The sequence below is a fragment of the Cherax quadricarinatus genome, chromosome 8 (genome assembly GCF_038502225.1).
Source record: "Cherax quadricarinatus isolate ZL_2023a chromosome 8, ASM3850222v1, whole genome shotgun sequence".
Taxonomy (NCBI): domain Eukaryota; kingdom Metazoa; phylum Arthropoda; class Malacostraca; order Decapoda; family Parastacidae; genus Cherax; species Cherax quadricarinatus.
The window spans coordinates 26,343,582-26,361,631 of record NC_091299.1 but is presented as its reverse complement, the minus strand read 5'-3'; the positions used below and the strand labels follow the sequence as shown (position 1 = coordinate 26,361,631).

The 18,050-nt window shown below is 44.3% G+C and overlaps 1 protein-coding gene across 1 annotated transcript in view; it reads right to left on the bottom strand.

Moving 5' to 3' along the window:
* The window catches only part of Hdc (histidine decarboxylase), a gene marked incomplete at its 3' end in the record, with an annotated part of 206,894 nt that extends 190,199 nt beyond the window's left edge, over nt 1–16,695 (bottom strand). Inside the window, 2 exon segments of the mRNA XM_070082974.1 lie at nt 11,917–12,247; nt 16,606–16,695. Of these exon segments, the coding sequence (XP_069939075.1) occupies nt 11,917–11,984 (68 nt within the window).
* Between the last annotated feature and the right edge of the window lie 1,355 nt (nt 16,696–18,050).

Here is an 18,050-nt window from a genome sequence, read left to right as displayed (position 1 = left end):
CGTTAGAAAACATTCAGCGTAGAATGACAAATTAATCGATAGCATTAGAAATCTTCCTTATGAAGAAATACCGAAGACTCTTAATTACATTCACTTGTTAGACGAAGAATGAGGGGAGACCTGATCGAAGTGTATAAGTGGAAGATGGGTATTAATAAAGGGGATATTAATAAGGTCTTGAGGATATCTCTCCAAGAGAGAACCCGCAGTAACGGATTTAAATTAGACAAGTTTAGATTTAGAAAGGACATAGGAAAGTATTGGTTTGGAAATAGGGTAGTTGATGAGTGGAACAGTCTACCTAGTTGGGTTATTGAGGCTAGGACTTTGGGTAGTTTCAAATTTAGGTTGGATAAGTACATGAGTGGGAGGGGTTGGATTTGAGTGAGACTTACGAATGAGTGGATATGTAAAGTAAAAGGACACAAGTGCAACTAATGTGACATTTATTGTGGCAACGTTTCGCTCTCCAGGAGCTTTATCAAGCCATTACATTCGTAATGGCTTGATAAAGCTCCTGGAGAGCGAAACGTTGCCACAATAAATGTCACATTAGTTGCACTTGTGTCCTTTTACTTTACATATTGTCGGTAATTCTACCAACTTTATTACAAATGAGTGGATAGAGTTATCAGAGTTTATTTCTTGGGTAGCATTGAAAATTGGGTTGGATAAATGTTTTGTTAGTAGGATGGATTGTAAAAGACCTGCCTAGTATGGGCCAACAGGCCTGCTGCAGTGGTCCTCCTTTCTTATGTTCGTTTGACAAGTGTGGGGCTAAGGTTTTTATGCAGGACGGTGCACAGTGTCATGCCACCAAATCTGTAGTTCAGTGGCTTAAGGACTGTGAAGTGAGGCTCTTTAATGGTTGGCCAGGCAATTCCCCAGATCTAAACCCTATTGAGAACCTCTGGTCAATAGTGAAAAAAAGTTTACTGGGCAAGGATATCAATTTCATCCCACAGCTGGAGGCTGCTCTACATGAGGCGTGTAGAGCAGCCTCAAGAATTTGTGTGAGTCTTCCTACACGGCTGAGGGATATGATTAAACATAAAGGACACAGCACCAAGAATCAAAACTTTCAAGTCGGACCGAAACGTCGTCGTAAGCTCATCTCTTCTATGTGCTGGTTATTTGTGTATCGTTCCAGTCACGGTATTGTGCCTTTTTTTTTTGTTATTAAAAAACCTCAGTAAGTGTGCAAACATATATATTATAATCTTTCATGGTATGTGGTTTGTGTTTTGGTACGTGTGTGGGGGAGGGGCGGCATAATGCCATAACAACATAAGAACATAAGAACATGAGAATGGAGGAACACTGAAGAAGGCCTACTGGCCCATGCGAGGCAGGTCCTTATCAAAACGATCTCTACCTAAAACTACCCAAGAAATAACTCCCGTACCCAATGACACCAATCAAACCCAGCCACTCCCACTCTTATATTTGCCTATACCTCGACAACAACCTAAATTTCAGCACCCATATCCAACACATAACAAAAAAAGTATCCAAAACAGTGGGGATCCTCTCCAAGATACGATACTACGTGCCGCAAACTGCCCTTCTCACACTATACCATTCACTTATATATCCATACCTCACCTATGCTATCTGTGCTTGGGGTTCAACTGCAGCAACACACCTAAAGCCAATAATAACCCAACAAAAAGCCGCAGTAAGAAAAATCACTAAATCCCATCCTTGGCAACACACCCCCCACTCTTCATAGATCTAAACTTACTCCCTGTTCAGTACATCCACACTTACTACTGTGCAATCTACATCTACAGGACCTTAAATTCCAATATTAACCTTGACCTAAAACGCTTTCTTGATAGTTGTGACAGAACTCACAGGCACAACACCAGACACAAACATCTCTATGACATTCCCTGTGTTCGACTAAACCTTTACAAAAATTCAATGTATTTCAAAGGACCTAAAATCTGGAACACCCTACCTGAAAACTCTAGAACTGCAGACACATTCATCACTTTCAAAACTACAGTTAGAAAACATCTTATCTCCCTGATCCACCCAGACAACTAACTACATGATAACCACCTGGTGGTTCAAAATTACACTCACTCACCCACTGACTATAAACCCAGAAATACTAATCTTAATCTTAAAATAATAAATCCTAACTAGTCATAAGTTTGCCTATGATACTCCAATATAGACACTTTGTATTGTGCCAAAACAAAAGCATTCACATTGCTAAACTCACAAATTATGATGTAGTCATTTAGCCTTAATATTTAATGTTAAGAATTAATCTAAGTCTGCTCGAAATGCCTAGCCATGCTAGGTGTCCTAGTGGCCCCCTCTGTAATTAGTATTTTATAACATGTAAACCACACAATACCCAAAACCTGTAAACCCCACATTGTAACCCTTATAGAGAATAAACTTGAATTGAATTGAATTGAATTGAATTGAATTGAATCTCTTCTTACAGCTACCCAAGGTCCTAGCCTCTATCACCCTACTGGGAAGACTGTTCCACGCATCTACAACTCTGTTAGAAAACCAGTACTTACCTATGTCCTTTCTAAATCTAAATTTATCCAACTTAAATCCATTATTTCTGGTTCTTACCTGGTTCGACACCCTCAGTACTTTATTAATATCTCCCTTGTTTATGCCCGTCATCCACTTATACACTTCAATGATATCCCCCCTCATTCTACGCCTCTCCAGAGTGGAGATTTAAGGCTTTATGTCTATCTTCATACGGGAGGTTCCTTACACAGTAAATCATTTTAGTCATTCTTCTCTGTATGTTCTCTAATGAGTCTATATCCATCCTATAGTAAGGAGACCAAAACTGAGCAGCATAATCTAAATGAGGTCTCACTAGTGATGTATAGAGCTGTAAAATAACTTTTGGACTTCTGTTACTTATACTTCTTGAGATAAATCCAAGTAATCTGTTGGCCTTGTTGTGCACACTAAGGCACTGCTGTCTTGGCTTTAGATTTCTGCTTACCATGACTCCCAAGTCTTTTTCACATTCTGTATGATCAAGCTCTACTTCACCTAGATTATAGCTTCGAGGGTTATTTTTATTACCAAGGGCAAGCAACTTACACTTAACCACATTGAACTTCATCTGCCACTTTTCAGACCAAGACATTAATTTGTCCAAATCGTCCTGGAGTTCATTGATATCCTCCTCAGAGTGAATTATACGGCCTATCTTTGTATCATCAGCAAACTTACTCATGTCACTCGTAATTCCTTCATCAAGGTCATTAATGTAAATTATGAACAAGAGAGGGCCTAAAACTGATCCTTGTGGAACGCCACTAGTGACTAATCCCCATTCAGATTTCACTCCATTAATGGTAACTCTCTGCTTTCTATTGGTAAGCCATGCCTCTATCCATGCTAGAACTTTACCTCCAATACCATGAGCTGCCACTTTTCTTAAGAGTCTCTTGTGAGGTACTCTTATCGAAGGCTTTACTAAAATCCAAATAAACAATATCATATTCCTTATCACTGTCAACTGCCTCAAATGTTCTATTGAAGAACGTCAGTAAGTTTGTCAGGCAGGAACGACCTCTCGTGAATCCATACTGAGATTCATTTATCAAGTTATGCTCTTCAAGGTGACTTCTAATAATGTCAGCTATAATTGATTCTAATAACTTGCCCACTATAGATGTCAGACTTATTGGACGGTAATTTGAAGGAGTGGACTTATCCCCTGATTTGAATATAGGAACCACATTAGCCATCTTCCACAACTCTGGCACAACACCGGTAAGGATGGACGCATTAATTAAACACACTCGTTAATCCCTGACTAAGCTCCATCTTGCATTCCTTAAGTACCCTGGAAAACAGCTCATCGGGTCCCGAGGACTTACTTTGCTTCAGTTTGTCTATCTGTTTAATAACCATGTCCCTCGTGACAGTAATATTAGTTAATTTAAATTCATCAGGAACTAAATAATTGTTAATTACTGGAATCTCATTTACACCTTCCTGTGTAAAAACTGACAAAAAATAGTCATTAAATAAGGAACACATTTCCAGTTCGTTATCCATCAGCTGTCCATTCCCAATTTTCAGAGGTCCTACTTTTTCCTTCACCTTCGTCCTATACACTTGAAAGAACCCCTTTGGATTAGTCTTTGATTCATTAGCAACTCTAATTTCATAGTCACGTTTAGCCTTTCTAATCCCCTTTTTTACTTCTCTTTTAAGCTGAACATATTGGTCAGTAAGGTTAACTTCACCTCTTCTGATGCGCCTATAAATTCCCCTTTTTTCCCCTAATAGATGCTTTAGCCTCCTGTTAACCCATTTGGGATCGTTATTATTAGACCTAATTTCTCTCTCGGGAATGTATATACTCTGGGCACGGTGTACATTATTAAGAAAACAATCATAAAAACAGATCCTTTCATAATCATAAGTATGATCATCGTCAATAAAATCATTAGCTAGATAACCCCAATCAAGATTAGACAGGTGTTCCCTAAGTCCATTATAATCGGCAGAACGAAAATCAGGGATTTTTACTGTATAATCATTATTCTTGCATTCCCAGTTAATGCTAAAAGTGATGGATTTGTGATCACTTGCGCCAAGCTCTTCAGCGATCTCCAGATTATTTACGAGTGTTTCCTTATTTGACAAGACTAGGTCTAGCAAATTATTACCCTTGGTAGGCTCTGTTACGCACTGCTTCAAAAAACAGTCCTAAACTGTTTCCATAAAGTCACTGGGCTCTAGATTACCTGTCAAAGAATTCCAGTCAATTTGACTAAAATTAAAGTCCCCTACTATGACTGTTATTGTGTCTAGAAGCCCTAACAATTTCGTCCCAAAGAAGTCTCCCTATATCATGATCCAAGCCTGGAGGTCGGTATATTACACCTAGAATTAGTTTTTCTCGACCCTCTACGAACTCTACCCAAACAGATTCTGTTACTGTTCCATCTATTTTTATACCTGTTTTTATGCAACAATTAATATTTTCTCGAACATAAAATGCAACTCCTTCTCCTTCCCGTTACATCTATCCACATGGAACAACTTAAATCCCTGAATATTACACTAAGCAATCATATCCCGACTCTTTAAATCATACCAAGTTTCAGTTAATGCAATGATATCAAAGTTCCCAGCACATGCTACCAAACGTAGTTCATTAATTTTATTTCTTGCACTTCGACTGTTAGCATAAAATACCATCATATGTTTTTTCTTCTGCACATTTTTCCTATTGATATTTGTTTTTACACAATTTCTGAAATTATCATTACCCAGAGTTACTCCATGACAGTTACTATTAAGATTCTTAATATCAGAGCATAAGTCAATATATCCATACTCATTATTTATCACTAATCCTCTAACTAATCCTAGTTTAAAGTCCTAACACCAAATCCAGTCATTCCTGGAGTGGAACCACAGTCGATGGCCTCCACTCCAAACCAACAGATACATATACTAATACCGGAAAAAAAATCCTCCCCCAGTACCAACAATACCACCAGTCCGATAACATTCTTCTTTGCAAATATACAGGGTCTAAAGCCAGCAACAAACAACAAAATACCTTTCATCCGTGGACTGCTTGCAGAGGCAAAGGCAATGTTCGCGGCTTTCACTGAGACCCACATAAAGGATCACTTGGACAACGAAATATGGATCCCAGGTTACAACCTATACAGATGTGACAGAGTGAACAGGAAAAAGGGGGGGGGGGGGGTTGGCCTGTACATTGCAGAGTCACTTGTTTGCACAGAACTGCTTAATGCCTCAAATGACGTAGTGGAAGTTTTAGCAGTAAAGGTCGAGAACCAAAACCTAGTCATTGTGGTAGTCTACAAGCCTCCGGATGCAACATCCCAGCAATTCCAGGAACAGCTGTTAAAAATTGACCACTGTCTGGAAAATCTTCCAGCTCCTGCACCCAACATCTTGCTCCTGGGGGATTTCAACTTAAGGCACCTAAAATGGAGGAATATAGCAAATAATATTGTTGCAGTAATAACACCAGGAGGCAGCTCTGATGAAAACTCACACTCACACGAGCTTTTAAATCTCTGCACAAAATTCAATTTAAACCAGCAAATAATAGAGCCTACTAGACTGGAGAATACACTAGACCTCATCTTCACTAACAATGATGATCTGATAAGAAATGTCACCATATCAAAAACAATATACTCAGATCACAACATAATTGAGGTTCAGACATGTATGCGTGGAGCCCCAGACCGACAAAATGAGACTAGTCACGAGGGAGCATTCACCAAATTCAACTTCAATAACAAAAACATAAAGTGGGACCAAGTAAACCAAGTCCTAACCGATATAAGCTGGGAAGATATACTAAGCAACACAGACCCAAACTTATGCCTAGAACAGATTAACTCGGTGGCACTCGATGTATGCACAAGGCTTATTCCTCTAAGAAAAAGGAGGAGTAGATGTAAAATAGAAAGAGACAGGCGCTCCCTTTACAGGCGACGGAAAAGAATAACAGAGCGGCTAAAAGAGGTCAATATATCTGAAATGCGCAGGGAGACACTGGTCAGAGAAATAGCAAGCATCGAACTTAAGCTAAAAGAATCCTTTAGGAGTCAGGAATCGCGGGAAGAACTAAAAGCCATAAATGAAATCGAAAGAAACCCAAAGTATTTCTTCTCCTATGCCAAATCAAAATCGAGAACAACGTCCAGTATTGGGCCCCTACTTAAACAAGATGGGTCCTACACAGATGACAGCAAGGAAATGAGTGAGCTACTCAAGTCCCAATATGACTCAGTTTTTAGCAAGCCGCTAACCAGACTGAGAGTCGAAGATCAAAATGAATTTTTTATGAGAGAGCCACAAAATTTGATTAACACAAGCCTATCCGATGTTATCCTGACGCCAAATGACTTCGAACAGGCGATAAATGACATGCCCATGCACTCTGCCCCAGGGCCAGACTCATGGAACTCTGTGTTCATCAAGAACTGCAAGAAGCCCCTATCACGAGCCTTTTCCATCCTATGGAGAGGGAGCATGGACACGGGGGTCGTCCCTCAGTTACTAAAAACAACAGACATAGCCCCACTCCACAAAGGGGGCAGTAAAGCAACAGCAAAGAACTACAGACCAATAGCACTAACATCCCATATCATAAAAATCTTTGAAAGGGTCCTAAGAAGCAAGATCACCACCCATCTAGAAACCCATCAGTTACACAACCCAGGGCAACATGGGTTTAGAACAGGTCGCTCCTGTCTGTCTCAACTACTGGATCACTACGACAAGGTCCTAAATGCACTAGAAGACAAAAAGAATGCAGATGTAGTATATACAGACTTTGCAAAAGCCTTCGACAAGTGTGACCATGGCGTAATAGCGCACAAAATGCGCGCTAAAGGAATAACAGGAAAAGTCTGTCGATGGATCTATAATTTCCTCACTAACAGAACACAGAGAGTAGTCGTCAACAGAGTAAAGTCCGAGGCAGCTACGGTGAAAAGCTCTGTTCCACAAGGCACAGTACTAGCTCCCATCTTGTTCCTCATCCTCATATCCGACATAGACAGGGATGTCAGCCACAGCACCGTGTCTTCCTTTGCAGATGACACCCGAATCTGCATGACAGTGTCTTCCATTGCAGACACTGCAAGGCTCCAGGCGGACATCAACCAAATCTTTCAGTGGGCTGCAGAAAACAATATGAAGTTCAACGATGAGAAATTTCAATTACTCAGATATGGTAAACATGAGGAAATTAAATCTTCATCAGAGTACAAAACAAATTCTGGCCACAAAATAGAGCGAAACACCAACGTCAAAGACCTGGGAGTGATTATGTCGGAGGATCTCACCTTCAAGGACCATAACATTGTATCAATCGCATCTGCTAGAAAAATGACAGGATGGATAATGAGAACCTTCAAAACTAGGGAGGCCAAGCCCATGATGACACTCTTCAGGTCACTTGTTCTATCTAGGCTGGAATATTGCTGCACTCTAACAGCACCTTTCAAGGCAGGTGAAATTGCCGACCTAGAAAATGTACAGAGAACTTTCACGGCGCGCATAACGGAGATAAAACACCTCAATTACTGGGAGCGCTTGAGGTTTCTAAACCTGTATTCCCTGGAACGCAGGAGGGAGAGATACATGATTATATACACCTGGAAAATCCTAGAGGGACTAGTACCGAACTTGCACACGAAAATCACTCACTACGAAAGCAAAAGACTTGGCAGACGATGCACCATCCCCCCAATGAAAAGCAGGGGTGTCACTAGCACGTTAAGAGACCATACAATAAGTGTCAGGGGCCCGAGACTGTTCAACTGCCTCCCAGCACACATAAGGGGGATTACCAACAGACCCCTGGCAGTCTTCAAGCTGGCACTGGACAAGCACCTAAAGTCAGTTCCTGATCAGCCGGGCTGTGGCTCGTACGTTGGTTTGCGTGCAGCCAGCAGCAACAGCCTGGTTGATCAGGCGCTGATCCACCAGGAGGCCTGGTCACAGACCGGGCCGCGGGGGCGTTGACCCCCGAAACTCTCTCCAGGTAAACTCCAGGTAACAACCCCCTCAACTGAGCTAGCAAGAAAACCCACACCTGCCCTGGATAAGTGAACCCCATCCCTGGCATACATGTCATTTCGGCCATAGAAGTTGTCCCAGTTGTCAATGAATGGTACTGCATTATCCTTACAGTGTTTATCCAGCCAACAATTAATACCAATTGCTCTGGACAACCATTCATTACCAACACCTCTTCTTGGCAAAATGCCACATATAACAGGGCGCCCCCCCTTCTTCCTAATTATGTCTATAGCTGTCCTGAACTTTCTAACTAAATCCTCACGTCTATGCTTGCCTAGATCATTGCCTCCAGCACTGAGGCAAATAATAGGGTTAATCCCATTACCGTTCATGATGTTGTCAAGCTGGCTAACAATGTCCTCCATCCCAGCCCCAGGAAAGCAAACCCTCTGTCTCCTACTCCTGTCCTTCAAGCAGAATGCCCTATCCATATATCTAACCTGGCTATCCCCAACAACAACAATATTCTTACCTTCAATGGCGTCGTTCATCGTGACGTTCCCAGTAGTCGACTCACATTCGTCGGGTAGCACGGAGAATGCATTAGATGTTTCCACAGCAGTCTCTTCTTCATCGTTTCTGTATTTCCATTCTTCTTGATCGTCAACTTCGTTCCATGCTGTCCAGCCACTGACCACGTTCCCTTCTTGACCTGAGGACTCAAAACAGGACTACTACGAATCCTCTTGTTTTCCTCAGTCAATCGCCGTATCTCCATCTTCGCTACTCTCAGTTCTTCCTTAAGCTGCTGGTAAAGTTGCTCGACACAGGGCATCTTGGTTCAGTCCACGGATAGCACACAAGACACTTCTTCACAGAGTTAAGTACAGGTCACCACTGACCTGTACTACAGGCATTATATATATATTATATATATATATATATATATATATATATATATATATATATATATATATATACACACAAACACTGATCTCTGGCTGAAGGAGACTCGAACCTACGAACCTTAGAACAAGGTACGCAGTGCTATACCAAACTCACCACACTGGACCAATACCTTGCAGGGGATGAGATGAAAAGCTGTAAGCCTTCTCCCTGAAAGCAGGCTGCCTTGGATCAAAGTCTAGCGCAAGCTGGACTCCACGGTATTGGTCCAGTTTGGTGAGTTTTGTATAGCACTGCATACCTTGTTCTAAGGTTCGTAGGTTCGAGTCTCCTTCAGCCAGAGGTCAGTGTTTATATATATATATATATATATATATATATATATAATACAAGCACAACAGCAGTGGACGTGGAACATGGATGGGTGACCAGCTAGGAGGGTGGGTGGCCAGCTGGGTGGGTGGATGGCCAGCTGAGTGGGTGGGTGGCCAGCTGGGTGGGTGGGCGGCCAGGTGGATGGATACAAGGTATGCAACAGGAGTCAATATGGCGGAGACACCCCCACACACTTTTGCGATACCATCTGCGTTAAAGAAGACCTCGCACCTCCCACCTGGCGTAGTTGGTGCTACAACTGGAGCTAGAGCAGATGCTATAACTGGAGCTATAACAGGTGCTACAACTGGAGTTACAGCAGGTGCTAGAACTGGAGTTACAGTAGGTGCCAGAACTGGAGCTACAATTGGAGTAACAGCTGGTGCTACAGCAGGTGCTACAACTGGAGCTACAGCAGGTGTTACAACTGGAGCTACAGCAGGTGCTATAACTGGAGCTACAGCAAGTGCTACAACTGGAGCTACAGCAGGTGCTACAACTGGAGCTACAGAAGGCGCTACAACTGGAGCTTCAGCAGGTGCTACAACTGGAGATACAGCAGGTGCTACAACTGGAGCTACAACAGGTGCTACAACTGGAGCTACAGAAGGCGCTACAACTGGAGCTTCAGCAGGTGCTACAACTGGAGATACAGCAGGTGCTACAACTGGAGCTACAGCAGGTGCTACAACTGGAGCTACAGCAGGTGCTACAACTGGAGATACAGCAGGTGCTACAACTGGAGCTACAGCAGGTGCTACAACTGGAGCTACAGCAGGTGCTACAACTGGAGCTACAGCAGGTGCTACAACTGGAGCTACAGCAGGTGCTACAACTAGAGCTACAGCAGGTGCTACCTCATGTGGTATAGCAGGTGCTACAACTGGAGCTTCAGCAGGTGCAACAACTGGAGCAACAACAGGTGCTACAACTGGAGCTGCAGCAGGTGCTACAACTGGAGATACAGCAGGTGCTACAACTGGAGCTACAGCAGGTGCTACAACTGGAGATACAGCAGGTGCTACAACTGGAGATACAGCAGGTGCTACAACTGGAGCTACAGCAGGTGCTACAACTGGAGCTACAGCAGGTGCTACAACTGGAGCTACAGCAGGTGCTACAACTGGAGCTACAGCAGGTGCTACCTCAAGTGGTATAGCAGGTGCTACAACTGGAGCTGCAGCAGGTGCTACAACTGGAGCAACAACAGGTGCTACAACTGGAGCTGCAGCAGGTGCTACCTCAAGTGGTATAGCAGGTGCTACAACTGGAGATACAGCAGGTGCTACAACTGGAGCTACAGCAGGTGCTACAACTGGAGATACAGCAGGTGCTACAACCGGAGCTACAGCAGGTGCTACAACTGGAGATACAGCAGGTGCTACAACTGGAGCTACAGCAGGTGCTACAACTGGAGATACAGCAGGTACTATAACTGGAGCTACAGCAGGTGCTACAACTGGAGATACAGCAGGTGCTACAACTGGAGCTACAGCAGGTGCTACAACTGGAGATGCAGCAGATGCTACAACTGGAGCTACAGCAGGTGCTACAACTGGAGCTACAACAGGTGCTACAACTGGAGATGCAGCAGGTACTATAACTGGAGCTACAGCAGGTGCTACAACTGGAGCAACAACAGGTGCTACAACTGGAGGTACAGCAAGTGCTACCTCAAGTGCTACAGCAGGTGCTACAGCTTGTCTCAGGCACACTTGAGTTAATACATAAAACACGTATGTCACTGGTTTATGGTGTTGTAGTACCAGATGTTAAGGGTTCCTGCGACTACCGCATCGGGTAGGCGTGTATCCCTCGTGTACGATAACATCACCATTCTTAAATTCTTTAAACTCTACCCCGAACACTCTCACCGAGACCCAGGCGCTGTGGCTCAATACCCTCACGAGTCCCATGTGCAACCTAGTCAAACACTTCAAATTTTAAGATCAGTCACACGAGACATTGTGAGTATATCCTCAAGAGGCCCAGGAACTGTAACTCAACGCCCTCAAAAGGCCCAGAAACTGAAACTCAACGCCCTCAAAAGGCCCAGGAACTGTAGCTCAAAACTTTCAAGTCGTCCTTGAGTACACATACCTGTCCTCCTTGCGCGTGGCAGTGGAGTGAATAGCAGACAGTTCGTCGCTGCAGCGAGCCCGTGGCATGATGCTGGTGTGGTGTTCCTGCCTTCGTCTGCTCCTCTTCCTCTGTTAGTAACTCTGTCAGTGTTATTGTACCTCTGGGAGTGTTCCTGTATATTCAGTTAGTGTTTCTGTACCTTCAGTTAGTGTTCCTGTAGCTCTGTCAATGTTACTGAACCTCTGTTAGTGTTCCTGTACCTTTGTTAATGTTCATGTAACTTCTGTCAGTCTTCGTGTGAGCCTCTTTATTGTTCCCTGGTCTTAGGAAGGCCGTCTCCACGCTCGTCCTGTTATCAAGAGAGAAAAGGTCCTTTAAAATTCCTTGTTTCTACAGAGCGTAAATTAATATTGGCTACCAAATCCATTATCTATTAATGGTTAAAAGAATCATGGCCTCCGCGGCTCAGACAACACCAAATAAACTGAAAAAAAAAAACATTGAAGGGATGAGAAATATTAAGAAAACCTGAAAAGCATTTAGAATTGGATTCGAAACCGTTACAATGACGTGAGGAAAATTGCACAGCTGTGAAGGGCGAGCTTTCAGGGGGCAATGTTTCACTCTGTGTAGAGCTTTATTATCGACTTAATAAAGCTCTACACAGAAAAATCTGTCCCAGTAAAAGCTTGTTCAGCACCTATGATTTTTTTCCCTTCATGATGGAAGTGAAGCTTCAGTTTGATGGCAGAGAATGATGGCTAGAGAAGTGAAGCTCCAGTTTGGTGGTAGAGAATGATGGCTAGAGAAGTGAAGCTCCAGTTTGGTGGTAGAGAATGATGGCTAGAGAAGTGAAGCTCCAGTTTGGTGGTAGAGAATGATGGCTAGAGAAGTGAAGCTCCAGTTTGGTGGTAGAGAATGATGGCTAGAGAAGTGAAGCTCCAGTTTGGTGGTAGAGAATGATGGCTAGAGAAGTGAAGCTCCAGTTTGGTGGTAGAGAATGATGGCTAGAGAAGTGAAGCTCCAGTTTGGTGGTAGAGAATGATGGCTAGAGAAGTGAAGCTCCAGTTTGGTGGTAGAGAATGATGGCTAGAGAAGTGAAGCTCCAGTTTGGTGGTAGAGAATGATGGCTAGAGAAGTGAAGCTCCAGTTTGGTGGTAGAGAATGATGGCTAGAGAAGTGAAGCTCCAGTTTGGTGGTAGAGAATGATGGCTAGAGAAGTGAAGCTCCAGTTTGGTGGTAGAGAATGATGGCTAGAGAAGTGAAGCTCCAGTTTGGTGGTAGAGAATGATGGCTAGAGAAGTGAAGCTCCAGTTTGGTGGTAGAGAATGATGGCTAGAGAAGTGAAGATCCAGTTTGGTGGTAGAGAATGATGGCTAGAGAAGTGAAGCTCCAGTTTGGTGGTAGAGAATGATGGCTAGAGAAGTGAAGCTCCAGTTTGGTGGTAGAGAATGATGGCTAGAGAAGTGAAGCTCCAGTTTGGTGGTAGAGAATGATGGCTAGAGAAGTGAAGCTCCAGTTTGGTGGTAGAGAATGATGGCTAGAGAAGTGAAGCTCCAGTTTGGTGGTAGAGAATGATGGCTAGAGAAGTGAAGCTACAGTTTGGTGGTAGAGAATGATGGCTAGAGAAGTGAAGCTTCAGTTTGGTGGTAGAGAATGATGGCTAGAGAAGTGAAGCTCCAGTTTGATGGTAGAGAATGATGGCTAGAGAAGTGAAGCTCTAGTTTGGTGGTAGAGAATGATGGCTAGAGAAGTGAAGCTCCAGTTTGGTGGTAGAGAATGATGGCTAGAGAAGTGAAGCTCCAGTTTGGTGGTAGAGAATGATGGCTAGAGAAGTGAAGCTCCAGTTTGGTGGTAGAGAATGATGGCTAGAGAAGTGAAGCTCCAGTTTGGTGGTAGAGAATGATGGCTAGAGAAGTGAAGCTCCAGTTTGGTGGTAGAGAATGATGACTAAAGAACTGTTAGAACCTCCATAACACGTGTCATGCCCCGACACCCACGTCAAGTATACTGCCATAACAACCACGTCAAGTATACTGCCCCAACACCTACGTCAAGTACACTGCCCCTACAACCACGTCAAGTATACTGCCCCAACACCCACGTCAAGTATGCTGCCCCTACACCTACGTGAAGTATACTGCCCCTACACCTACGTGAAATATACTGCCCCTACACCCACGTCAAGGATACTGCCCCTACACCTACGTCAAGTACTGCCCCTACACCTACGTCAAGCATACTGCCTCTACACCTACGTCAAGTATACTGCCCCAACACCTACGTCAAGTACACTGCCCCTACAACCACGTCAAGTATACTGCCCCTACACCCACGTCAAGGATACTGCCCCTACACCTACGTCAAGTACTGCCCCTACACCTACGTCAAGCATACTGCCTCTACACCTACGTCAAGTATACTGCCCCCTACACCCACGTCAAGTATGTTGCCCCTACACCTACGTCAAGTATACTGCCCTACACCCACGTCAAGTATACTGTCGCACACCCATGTCAAGTATGCTGCCCCTACACCTACGTCAAGTATACTGCCCCGACACCCACGTCAAGTATACTGCCCCTACACGTACGTCAAGAATACCCCTACACCCACGTCAAGTATACTGCCCCTATATCTACGTCAAGTATACTTCCCCTACACCCACGTCAAGTATACTGCCCCTACACCTACGTCAAGTATACAGCCCCTACACCTACGTCAAGTATACTGCCCTACATCTACGTCAAGTGTACTGCCCCTATATCTACGTCAAGTATACTGCCCTACACCCACGTCAAGTATACTGCCCCAACACCCATGTCAAGTATACTGCCCCTACACTTACGTCAAGTATACTGCCCCGACCCCCACGTCAAGTATACTGCCCCTACACGCACGTCAAGTATACTGCCCCGACACCCAAGTCAAATATACTCCCCCTACACCTACGTCAAGTATACTGCCCCTACACCCACGTCAAGTATACTGCCCCGACACCCACGTCAAGTATACTGCCCCTACACCCACGTCAAGTATACTGCCCCGACACCCACGTCAAGTATACTGCCCCTACACGTACGTCAAGAATAATACCTCTACACCCACGTCAAGTATACAACCCCTACACCCACGTCAAGTATACTGCCCCTACACCTACGTCAAGCATAATGCCCCTACACCCACGTCAAGTATTCTGCTCCTACACACATTCAACACGAGCAACAATCTGAATTCTTGCTGTACTTAATGACAAATCGTTTAGGTACGAAACAGCTCTGAGCCGCCACTGACCCGTCACGAGGCAGCAGAGTTAACACTGGTAGACACAACAGATCACACTGGTACACACAGATCACACTGGTACACACAGATCACACTGGTACACACAGATCACACTGGTACACACAGATCACGCTGGTACACACAGATCACGCTGGTACACACAGATCACACTGGTACACACAGATCACACTGGTACACACAGATCACACTGGTACACACAGATCACACTGGTACACACAGATCACACTGGTATGCACAGATGACGCTGGTACACACAGATCACACTGGTACACACAGATCACACTGGTACACACAGATCACACTGGTACACACAGATCACACTGGTACACACAGATCACACTGGTACACACAGATCACACTGGTACACACAGATCACGCTGGTACACACAGATCACGCTGGTACACACAGATCACACTGGTACACACAGATCACACTGGTACACACAGATCACACTGGTATGCACAGATGACGCTGGTACACACAGATCACACTGGTACACACAGATCACACTGGTACACACAGATCACACTGGTACACACAGATCACACTGGTACACACAGATCACACTGGTACACACAGATCACACTGGTACACACAGATCACTCCGGTACACACAGACCACACTGGTAAACACAGATCACAGTGGCACTAAACACAGATCACACTGGTACACACAGACCACACTGGTACACACAGACCACACTGATACACACAGATCACACTGGTACACACAGACCACACTGGTACTCACAGATCACGCTGGTACACACAGATCACACTGGTACACACAGACCACACTGGTACACACAGACCACACTGGTACACAGACCACACTGGTACTCACAGATCATACTGGTACACACAGATCACACTGGTACATCCAGACCACACTGGTACACACAGACCACACTGGTACACACAGATTACACTGGTACACACAGACCACACTGGTACACACAGATTACACTGGTACACACAGACCACACTGGTAAACACAGATCACAGTGGCCCTAAACACAGACCACACTGGTACACAGACCGCACTGGTACACACACACACACCACACTGGTACACACAGATCACACTGGTACACACAGACCACACTGGTACACACAGACCGCACTGGTACACACAGACCGCACTGGTACACACAGACCACACTGGTACACACAGACCGCACTGGTACACACAGACCACACTGGTACACACAGACCACACTGGTACACACAGACCACACTGGTACTCACAGACCACACTGGTACACACAGACCACACTGGTACACACAGACCACACTGGTACACACAGACCACACTGGTACACACAGACCACACTGGTACACACAGACCACACTGGTACACACAGACCACACTGGTACACACAGACCACACTGGTACTCACAGATCATACTGGTAGACACAGCTCAGCAGGTGGGCATAGATCGCATACTAGACAAAGATATTGTTAGACACATGTGAGTATAAACACAGACTAGGGGTGACACTAACACTGTCGCTCCACTCACCTACTTACTCATGTCACTTCAAAGGCCTCATATAATCGACCTTGTGACGTGGAGAAGCACAGTGAGCGACGGTCTCCAGACCTTCAGCTACACTCATTGAGAGAGATAATACACAGGAACGTTCCACAAACGTTTAGATGTCTAGTGAGACATTATATACGTTCCATAAATGTTCTAGTATCAGATGGAAATATCGCAGACAAACATTCGTCACTTAGTGTTTAGTGTGAGAGATAATGTTCAGTAACGTTCCACTAAGATTGAAGTGTTTAGTGAGAAAAACGAGAGTTGACACAGAAAGCATCAAATAACGTTGATGTACTTGGGATCCTTCTCTTGGGGATGTTAACTCCCTAATTGTACATGAAAGGATTTTCAAGGGGGTACACGAGTGTTATAATTTTTTGTGTTGTTCTTGATTATTTGGAGGGTGTTCTGGGGGTCAACGCCCCCAGGCCCGTCCATGACCAGGCCTCGCGGTGGATCAGGGCCTAATCAATCAGGCTGTTACTGCTGACCGCACGTAAACCAACGTACGAGCCATAACCTGGCTGCTCAGGTACTGACTTTAGGTGCCTGTCCAGCGCCTTCTTGAAGACAGCCAGGGATCTATTGGTAATCCCCCTCATGTATGCTGGGAGGCAGTTGAACAGTCTTGGGCAACCTTGTTATTAATTTATTTACTTATACTCAGCAGTTTATAGACAGATCCTTGACGCTGTTTCCCGAGAAATTATTATTATTATTAATTATTATTATTATTATTATTATTATTATTATTATTATTATAACCATTTGCAGAGGCGGCACAAGAGGGTTGTTTCAGCTTCCTCATAATCTCTGTCAGCATCCCAAGTGATAATACGAAGAAATGTATGTATGTGTGTGTGTGTGTGTGTGTGTGTGTGTGTGTGTGTGTGTGTGTGTGTGTGTGTGTGTGTGTGTGTGCTCTGCTACGTGTGATTGCAGGGGGCGAGTCCCAGCTCCTGGCCCCGCCTCTACGGGTTATCTATACTACGAGAGACCTATCATGTGAGTGAGCATTTGTGATTTTCCGAATAATTTTCTATGCTAATTCTAGCATACTCAGCTCATACACTTAGCTCAGCGTCAGGAAACAATACCTAGTATCTCACGGAAAGGTAGACAGGTAAGCCAGCAGAAGGCCTCATTCAAATGACCAAAAGCTGCAGCTGTGGGTCATCATATGACTAAGACCCGCGACAGGAAACACTTTCCTGACAGATCTTACATAACCTACTGATTGATATCCATCATTAACACTAAATTTCTTGCTAGTTTTTTTGTGAGGGATGACCTC